Source organism: Salvia hispanica, chromosome 5 (assembly GCF_029641045.1).
Source record: "Salvia hispanica isolate PSC_SH4W2 chromosome 5, Shi_PSC_v1, whole genome shotgun sequence".
NCBI lineage: Eukaryota > Viridiplantae > Streptophyta > Magnoliopsida > Lamiales > Lamiaceae > Salvia > Salvia hispanica.
The window spans coordinates 37,985,302-37,995,519 of NC_142696.1; the positions used below are offsets into that span (position 1 = coordinate 37,985,302).

General features: G+C 37.0%; 2 protein-coding genes across 3 annotated transcripts; both read right to left on the bottom strand.

The window, feature by feature from the left end:
• Window positions 1-208: 208 nt before the first annotated feature.
• Window positions 209-2,322, bottom strand: LOC125186936 (expansin-like A2). The gene is made up of 5 exons (XM_048083424.2): window positions 1,998-2,322; window positions 1,825-1,934; window positions 1,563-1,741; window positions 656-788; window positions 209-568 (listed from the first exon to the last, which is right to left on the bottom strand). Exons 1-5 carry the CDS (start codon window positions 2,116-2,118, stop codon window positions 320-322), a joined length of 792 nt encoding a protein of 263 aa, XP_047939381.1. The 5' UTR covers window positions 2,119-2,322; the 3' UTR covers window positions 209-319.
• A 434-nt stretch (window positions 2,323-2,756) lies between these two features.
• On the bottom strand, window positions 2,757-7,767 carry EMB1030 (Alanyl-tRNA synthetase, class IIc). 2 transcript variants are annotated; one of them, XM_048085791.2, is made up of 13 exons: window positions 7,598-7,767; window positions 7,074-7,175; window positions 6,772-6,980; window positions 6,253-6,431; window positions 5,905-5,983; window positions 5,663-5,797; window positions 5,440-5,589; window positions 5,234-5,344; window positions 4,232-5,149; window positions 3,883-4,155; window positions 3,603-3,812; window positions 3,333-3,490; window positions 2,757-3,263 (listed from the first exon to the last, which is right to left on the bottom strand). In XM_048085791.2, the coding sequence occupies exons 1-13, from the start codon at window positions 7,695-7,697 to the stop codon at window positions 2,930-2,932; spliced, it is 2,958 nt and encodes a 985-aa protein (XP_047941748.1). In that variant the 5' UTR covers window positions 7,698-7,767; the 3' UTR covers window positions 2,757-2,929. The 2 variants fall into 2 exon arrangements, with proteins under 2 accessions (XP_047941748.1, XP_047941749.1); XM_048085792.2 differs by lacking the exons at window positions 7,074-7,175; window positions 7,598-7,767 and having other exon boundaries at window positions 6,739-6,866.
• Window positions 7,768-10,218: the final 2,451 nt, after the last annotated feature.

The window sequence follows — 10,218 nt, forward strand, 5'->3', positions numbered from 1 at the left end:
CTACAAGTTAGTGTTTTGGCCCAATGGGCTCATAATTTCAAGCCACAAGAGCTCATTTGTTATGTTGTATATGTGCGATTTATTTAATTAGATTATTTCTATTATATGACATCTAATCTTAATATCAGTAACCCAATAACAAAGAAGAAGAAGAAGAAAAAATTCATCCACTTAAAAAACTGTATCCCAATAACAAGAAGGCAAGGAGTCCAAAAAGAAAATGTATGCATTCCAAATGAATACTCATAAAATATATGTTTAAGTACTGTTAATTTTCTACTCATCCAACTATTAAAGCAGTGATGTAAATATAATTGGTTTAATGTTTCCAAGTGCCATCATCACAAATCGCACAACCCTCTTGCGCGATATCAGTAATCTGGATTCCGGAATCATAAATCGCGCCGTTGACCCAATCAGCTGGAAGCACGCTTTTAGCCCAATACATTTTACCATCGAAGCCCGCTGTCACCACAAACCGCAACTGCAACGCGCCTTCTGGAACCCTACTCGTGTCCCAGACTGCCCCATAATTCCTTCCCATGAAATTCCAATTTGGAGTCCCCACCTGTCAAATTACATTACAATAATTGATTTTAAAAAATAGTGTCACATTATTTCAAAAATTGGATTTGTTAAGTGGAATTGAAGAAACCTTAGCAACGTCCATAGCTTCGATTTGGGTTTGGCCTCCTTGATATAGTAATTTGATTGCCAAATAGTGTGGCTTCTGGCTCGATTCCTCTACCCGGACTGCCATGTTCTTCTTCTTGTAGTCACATGGCACCCTAATTTTTTGGGTCAAAGTATATTTACAAATTAAATCATTGTAATAAATGATTATCATGAATAGTATATAATCAATTAATCATGTATGTGAATGTGACCGTTGAATACGAAAAATATCCGACAACTATGAGCTGCATTTATTATTCACTACTTTTTTCAACATTATACTAAATCATGTAGAGATAATAATACTATGGAGAAAATGTGAAATTCAAATCAATAAAATTGGGAGTTCGGGACCCGCTATAAGCCTAAAACGGTCCACACAAAAGTTGATTATTGGGCCGAATCCTACTTAGCTAATTCATATTGTTTGTGGTTTGTGGTGGGTGCAACAACGCCACTACTAACACTTATCCTTTTAACAAAATCACACTGCAACAATTTTAAATAATTCTATATCTCATAATTAATTCAACGTCATTATTACGGGATTTGTCTACCGAACCTAAACAATTTAATAATCCACACTGTTTCCGACTATGAAATTAAATAGTTTCCAATTCACTAGTACTCCGTATTTATTAGAATTAATAGCATTCCATTTCCTCTTCCCCCTTTTAAATGGTTCAAGAAAATCACCGTTTTTGTTGCAATAAATGAAACGAATCCTACTTTTAAATACACTTTTTAATAACACTATTGGGTTAGTATTATAAACAACAGACTTCAAACAAAAGAAGTATTTAATCAGAATAAAACAAATATAAGATTGTTGAGTGATTCAATTTTGAAACAAACTAAAAATAGGGTTAACATATGCATGTTAGTACCTCCGATACTGGACATTAGCGAGGCCAAGTTTGAGAAGCTGAGGCCCCATTCCATTATTGGCCATCGCCGCGAAAGCTCGGCTGCTGAGGACCAAGTCGGTCGCGTTGTCGTGATTCCGGTCCGTCACCACCACCGTCGCCCCCTCTTCACTGCATATTTTCTTATCGTCGCATCGAATCTGCCACGCCAACATATATCAATCAATCATCAGTAGCAAAATTCAGATTAGATGAATTTAATTTAATAAAATAGATAGCCTACTTGAAAACAAGCGCCGCAGGCAGCTCCGTCTTTGTAAATGGACGGAGCTGCCGCTGCGATGCGGCCGTCGTTGAATCCGATTGCCAGAGAGCCGTAGCCGCAAGCTCCAGCTGCAATTTTTGCCACATATTACTAAATATAAATGCAAATTAATTGAAATAGTATATTGTTACATTGAAGAGCTTGAGCTTTGGAGAAGAAGGCGACTTTTGATTGGTGCACGCAGCGATCGCAGGCAGCGGCAGAGGAAGCCAGAAGTAGAGCTACTAACAAGAATAAACCAATTGCGGCCATGATTTGCTACAACTGTGTGTAGGCAGTGTAGTTAGTGTGTTGTTTTCCACTGGTTGTGAATGGAATTATGCGATTGGAGTGCATACATATATAGAGGGGGTGGAAATGGAATACAGGTGTCAGAGATTTCAAAAAAGCTCAAAAATAGCTGCTACTCCTATATTGGATATATATTGGGAATTGCTGATGCAGAGTGATAGACACACCAAAGTGCGTAAACGCGCTATCAATATCAATAATAGAAAAACACTGACTTCAACATTCATATCGGCGTTTCATTGCAAAATCCCTTCTCCAACTTCTCCACTGATGAATAGTTATTGAATTTTAATAAAAATCTATTTTTCTATACTTCTAAAATGAAAGTAAATGTTAGTTATTGATTTATTATGTGAAATAGATTTAAATATGAAATCATAATTTAGAAGCACTTCCTCCTTATTTCATATTCTAATTCATTCTACTATTAATTTCATAATTAGGAGCACTTGCTTGTAAACAAAGAATAACTGTTATCCAATATACGAAGTGGACGGTTTGAAAGTGAATGTCGACGCACCGACTCTCCCAGTCAAAAACAAGACATTGTTTGCTATATTTGTGTGTGTGTGCGCATTTATTAATATTGTTGACACTAGTTTCCAAAGCAATGAAATGGCTAATTTTAGACTGTAACGCATGTCACACCATAACAAATGTTTCTTACACTATAATCAAAATCTATCCTTTGCTTCTAACATATAAACATCCATCTTTACCATAAAGAATATATTCCCGCACACATTAACATTATTATGTTAAGCAACATAACTCAAGTTGCTTCAGAAAGCGCGGACACTAGCTCTTCCCGCGCTTTCTCAAGTGCTGCCGGCAAATTCTCCGGCTCGCTCCCACCCGCCTGAGCAAAATTAGGGCGCCCCCCGCCTCTCCCGCCACACACCTTCGCTATCGACCCCACAAACTTCCCCGCTTGCAACCCGAGTTTAACCACTCCCGGAGAAAATGCAGCCACCAAACTAACCCTCTTTTCATCTGGACATGAACCCAAGATCACCGCTGCTGGATCTTGCAGATTGCTCACGAGATACTCGGCCGCACTCTTCAATGCATCAGCGTCTATGTCCTCCATGCTCGACACTAGCACTCTGCACGGTAGAGAAGTTTGAAAGTAAGATGAAGGCCAAACTTTCTCGAATAGACAACACGTTACTTACGTTATCTTAGACGAAGATCCTACTGTGAACGCGCTGCTAATGATGCTCGATGCTTTGTAGATCGCTGCTTTTGCACGAGCAGAGGAGACCTCGTTCCTTGCTTCGCGTAAATCCTTGAGAAGATTGTTCACTCTAGCTGTAACATCTTCAGCATTTACCTTTCACAAAAAAGAGTTAATGCCGGAGTCTGAGGTCGTCTCAGGTTCGAGTTCACTGTCTTTAAATAATGTGGCAATTACCAAAACAAGAAATAGTTGAGAATTAGCATACTTTGAGAGTAGAGCAGAGCTGCTTCAAGTAGTTATCTCTGGTGATGACATACTCTATAAAAGCGTCGCCAGCCACGGCCTCAATGCGTCTGACTCCCGAAGCTATCCCTTGCTCGGATATTATCTTGAAACCGCGTATTTCTGAAGTGTTCTTTACATGTGTGCCACCACATAGCTCCATGGAGACACCGGGAACCTCCACAACGCGTACCTAATGGTGTTTTCGTGTTACAAAATAAAATTATCGAACAATCTAAGCTTATGGTAGATCAGAACCACACCTCTTCTCCGTATTTTTCACCAAACATTGCGATAGCTCCAGCCTTTTTAGCTTCAGCCAACGCCATCACTCTTGTTTCAAGGAGTGTCGCCTCTCCAATCCATTGATTGATCAGCAATTCGATCTCTGCAATCTCATTCTCGCGAAGAGGTCGATTGAAATTGAAATCAAACCTGAGGCGATCAAACGCCACCAAAGAGCCGGCTTGAGAGGTTTCGTCACCTACCACTTTCTTGAGAGCAGACTGAAGGAGATGTGTGGCAGTGTGATGGACCTGAAAGAGAAGCAAATACGGTCAATCAAATGGCATAAAAAATCACACGAGACGACACAAGTGAATAAACTCACACCTTTGCCCGTTGCCTCAAGTTTGCATCGACTTCAGCTTCAACTTCTCCACCTACATTGATTAGGCCTTTCACTACAGTTCCTTTGTGAACGAATATGTTGCCAAGTGACTTCTGCACGTCTTGTATCTCCACGACGGCTTCCTTATTTTCCTGAGCATTGGTTACATACAGAAGCCCGTGATCCCCAATTTGCCCTCCCGATTCAGCATAGAACGGGGTTCTATCTAGCAACACTTCAACTTCATTTCCCTCAGAAACCTCCCCTACTGGCTTACCATTTACTAAGAGACCCTCAACCACTGCTCTAGTAAAAAGTGTGTCGTAGCCAAGAAACTTGGTGTCTGGAATGTTATCTGTCAACTCCGCTCCATCTCCAACAGAGAGCTTTACTGTGTTGTGTGCAGCCTGCGACTGGCGTCTCTGATTCTCCATTTCCACATCAAAACCAACCATATCTATACCAACGCCCCGTTCCTCAGCAACTTCACTAGTTATCTCCACTGGAAAACCATACGTATCATAGAGAAGAAACGCGTCCTTGCCAGATATACAAGGCACAGTCCCGTTCCTCTGTCCAGTCGACAACGCATCAGTTAAGATTTCTTCAAGAAGCTTCTCTCCTCTCTCGAGTGTCTGAACAAAGCGAAGCTCCTCCCTCTTCAACTCCTCAAGGATGCGGGGAGTTCGTGTCTTCAAGTCTGGATCAATATTGGTGCTTAATTTGATAACTTCTTCAGCTAAAATTGGCAAAAACGCACCTTCAAGGCCTCCCACACCATCTCTCCTAATACCTAACAGCCTTCCGGTTCTTACTGCCCTCCTGATCAGACGACGAACCACATAGCCTCTTCCAATATTTGATGGGAAAACACCGTCTGATATAAGATAAACTATTGCACGCATGTGGTCTCCGATTATCTGGATCAAAAAAAATAAAAACCGGTTCAATCACTCCATAGACAAGAAATATCAATGAATATGGCAACTCCACCAATAGCGTACTTTAAGGTTCGTTTTTGCAGACTCATCTGCAAGCGAATACGACTCGTATGCCAAATCCGCAGCCTTCTTGATAATAGGAAAAATCAAATCAGTTTCATAATTATTTGGAACCTGCAAGAGAGAAAACGAGTGGCTAAGCATGTGCGACACTCAGACACAACATATAGTACTCGAATAAGTTGTTTCTCTCGGTTCAGCAGACTTGCCCGTTGAAGAATGCGAGCCATGCGCTCTAACCCAAGTCCAGTATCTATGTTCTTCTGTTTTAAGGGTTCGAGTGATCCGTCTTCCTTTTTATTGTATTGCATAAAGACGAGGTTGTAGAACTCTATGAATCTCGAATCATCTCCAAGATCCTGTAACAAGAGTTGTATAAAATAACATGGCAAAAAATGAAAATTTTCTGTCCTAATTAAGATAGCTGCTTACAATATCTGAATGCCCTCTCTCGGGATGGAAGTCGTAATAAATTTCAGAGCATGGTCCGCACGGACCAGTCGCTCCACTCGTCCAGAAGTTATCCTCTTCACCGAGTTTCTTTATGCGGTTTGCTGGAACACCCATCTATGAAAACGAAATATAATCAGAAAAACGTAACATTTTCATAAATCGATATGCCTCTTAAGAATTTACGAATAGGTAGATCAATAAACAACAGAGGTTCTACTAACCTTATCATGCCATATTGCAAAAGTTTCATCGTCATCTTCATACACACTGATCCATAAATTTTCAGCTGGTAGTCCAAACCTATATGCAACAATTATTGCATTAGATGCTAGAAGATTTGAATATAGACACCGAAAACTAAAAATTAATGTGACAAAGCAAGATGATTTTATGAAGAGGATTTTCAAAGGAAAAAGGAACGAAGATGGTCTCTTGGTAATTTTAAGTCATGCACCATTTCTATATGATTATGATGAAACACCTATGCAGGCTAAGGTGCAATTAAAATTACTCTATATTGCACTCCTATATCAGTAGAAAGCTTTGATCAATCATCATATGATACATACTCCACTGTTGATAGTTCCCAGGCCCATTTTATAGCCTCCTGTTTGAAGTAATCTCCAAAACTAAAATTCCCAAGCATTTCAAAGAATGTCTGATGCCGGGAGGTTCGCCCTACATTCTCTATATCATTTGTTCGTATGCATCTCTGAGAGGTGGCAGCACAGGGTACTTCTCGAGGCACCTGCAAAATTTTCAAGTAAACATCGAATGTTAGTTAGCAAACATGGGATCAGTCGTATATTCAATCTAAAATCAGCATAAACTAACATGGGGTATGGAGATAACAGAGCAAGATCTTGAAGGCTTGCTAGCAAAAAGGTTTCTTAACTTGAGAAGGGAAAATGACACATAAACATATACATACTTGGCAAACGTGCAGACATACTCATATACAAACAATCACACGGTTATTAAAAGACCACCAAAACCTCAGATTTTAAGGATTTCCTGGTCATATACTATAACCTCGACTATACGTACTCACGAACCTAACAGAAAAGCTGAGGAAGCGTGTATAGAACCTTCCCAAGGAAAATAGGCTTGAACTGAAGCATTCCAGCAATCGTTAACAAAACTGTTGGATCCTCCGGGACTAGAGAAGCACTCGGGAGAATTTTGTGACCTCTCGCAGCATAAAACTCAAGAAATCTTCTGCGGATGGAGTCACCACTCGTGGAAGGATCCAACAGTTTTTCTTCCACTAACTCCCCAGTCAAGGGCTGAGCTGAAGCTGAAAAGAAAGGGAACCAATATGCATTTTGTGTATCATTCTAAGCTAGAAAATACTACAAGCATTCATCAATAGATGCAAAGAGATATTTACCACTTGCAACGAGCCTTTTCGCATGGGAACGCCTATAGCTGAATGAACAAGGATCAATTGATGCAAGAGATTGCAAGGTGAAGCCTCTGTAATCTCTACTACCTGTATTGAATCATTTCAAGTTACAATGTAACACAAGGAAAAAGGGAACAATACAACTCTTAACCAAAGAAGCAAATATCTAACCCATTTCTAAGTTCTAATCAGTAATAAATGAGTATATGTTATAACATCATAAATCCAAACAGAAACTTTTTCATACACTGGTTTAATTTAAATTGATAGAATAAACAATGTCAAAGCATATGCAAGGCTGCTTTCAGCTAATATTTGAAAGGAAAAATCTTCACCAATCAAGAATGGGGAAAATTTAAGTGAATAAAAATTGGATCATTTTCACTCCAAATAGAAACCCCAGAAATTACAAATAAGAGAAATAGCAGGAAATCCAACAAAATTCAGTCTTGGGTGGAAGCAATGAACAATAAAAACACAGCAAGACAAAATATAGAGGAAGAGATTACGAGAGGCGAAGGGAGAGTAGAATCTTGAAGTCGGAAATGGCAAGAGGAATTGGGCGACATGTCTGGTTTGTAGAGAGAAGGGCGGCTTCAAGCTCGCCATCTCCCTCTTCCACACTCTTCTTCACCCTACAATCTGCTAATTGACCGTTATGTAAGTTGAAGTTGCAACTCCAGATAAGCCTTTTGGTTTTAATATCCACACAATTAACAATCAACTAAAAGATGAAAAAAAGAAAAAAACTTCAAAAAAAAAACACACTTAACAATTAGCAATAATAATAATAACCCTTCAAAAATACAAACTAACAATTCTTTAAAGATTTTCTAGCATTGCTCAACATCAAATAACTACGTAAAATTCCTCTCTCAAACTTTGAGCTCAATATGATTTCAATCCCACATCTTTTTGGGCTTTCGTGGGCTATCAACGTACATGGGCTTATTTAAGTTGAGGCCCAATGCGTTAAATTCTTTGTAGTTTGGGCCATATTCACTCCTAGTTTCGCGTGAAACTGTTTCATTATACTAAAGTTGGATCCAAACATAATAAAAAAATACACGTCACTAAATGCAAACTTTATATTCACCCATCTCACTGTGAAATAGTCTCACACAAAATTTTGTGTTAAATAATACTTTCCGGTTTAACGAAAATTGGAGACTTATCAAGCTATCATGGAGAAGGTCAAAAAAGGAATGTAAAGCTTTTTTTTATAAGAGGGAGGGAACATAGATTATAGTACTACTATATTGTTAATTTGTATATTAAAAACTATGTCTTTAAACCTCTGTTGACAAGTGTACACTTTTGTGTTTCAATGGTTGAGTTTGACCTCAACCTTTATAAAGAGTTTACATTACTTGTAGAATTTTGTTGGTTAATATTTAAATTAAGTCTCACCGATTTTATAGTATTCTCCAAGAAACTTCTCTATTGGGTCAAAAGATATGCTTTTGAAGTTACCAACTATACTTTTATTAGATTCCTCATGTTCGAATAAATTGCCAACTTTGCTTACTTTTTAGAGATGTACTATCATTTTTCTTGCAATTTTGGCAAAGATTCTATTTCCCCCCTTAATATTCACACTCCATTTTATGTTGTGAAGCCAACACACACAGCACAAACCAGCTAGCCTCATTAAAAAATAAAATAATAATAATAATAATAATAATAATAATAATAATAATAATAATAAAGAAACATAGGAAAATAACTTCTAATACCTATATCGACCAACAAAATGGCTAAGAGATAGACCTTTCCCCTAGATCAATTATACGAAATCATCTAATTAAAATAGAAATAAAACATGTTCGATAATATATTTTTGTGCGTGTGTGATTATGATATTTTTTGTTTTCTATAGAGCATCTATATCTGATGGAGTGATGGTGTGCTATTGTTAAATATATCTGAGTATAATTTAAATTTGTAGGTAGGAATTAATTGCGATGAAGGAAAAGTCTTTAATGGCAGCATAACTATTTTAATAATGTATTTATAAGATTATGATGATTAGAGATTTGTCACATACCCTGTGTCGATTTCCATTAATTACAGACCTGAAATTCAAACTATGTGAGCCATATATAGTTGTATCTATCTATCTATCTGTTGGCTGCTATACAGCCTATACAGGATACACTAATTAAAACGTTGTCCAATTTTGATTACATAATACATATACACTTCATTCATATATAGAAGTCCAGTTTTCCCTAAGATAAGGACGACCACCTTCTTTTAGAAATTTTTTCATCAATTACTTTTAATAAGTCAAGATAAAATTCAGCAGTTCTCTCATTAGATATTTCATTTAGACTTGATGTGAGTTTTAAGCAAATGTAAACTAAATTATGTGAAAAAAGTTGATGAAATTTGTATTATATTTTTATATACAATATTAATTTTATAAATAAGTTAATGAAATATGTGTCAAATTGGACAGTACATATTTCTCAAAATCAATAGGCCTAGGTTAAAGATGTGACCACTTAACAATACTTGTAATAATAACGATTAACTGAAATGTGGCTAGATCTATTAATAAGAGGATTCTCAAACATTACTGTTTTAGTGCTATTTCTTATTTTGCTTGAGATTATATATAAGTACATCTCCGATCATTTACACTAAATTCAAATTTATTTTAATGTAAATGTTATATAAATATGATTTTACTTTAATCATTTATATTAAATTCAAACTTAAAATAATAGTATTCTCTATATTATATCTTTTTTACTCATAAAATTTGAAAGTTTTTTGTGTTTAGATTTAGTGTAAACTTAAAGATAGGTATTTTTTTCCCAAAAATAAAAATGAGATTGGTTTTGAAGTAATGTTGGAGCTAATAAATAACCTATCACATTTTAAGTTTTAGTGTACCCTTGGAGATAGGCTAAGTATTAATAAGCGGCAATTGCAAACAATAAATTAAAAGAAATTTTTTTGAAATGCTTTCATTTTCTTTATTTCAAAAGAAAGTAGAAATATAGGCCTGGGGAAATGGTTCTCGGTTCTCGGCCCTAAACCCTAAACCCGAACCTTGTTTTACGGTTTTCGGTAACCGAAAAAATAAGCTTAAGGTTTGATTCCGGTTATTAAGTTTAAGTTA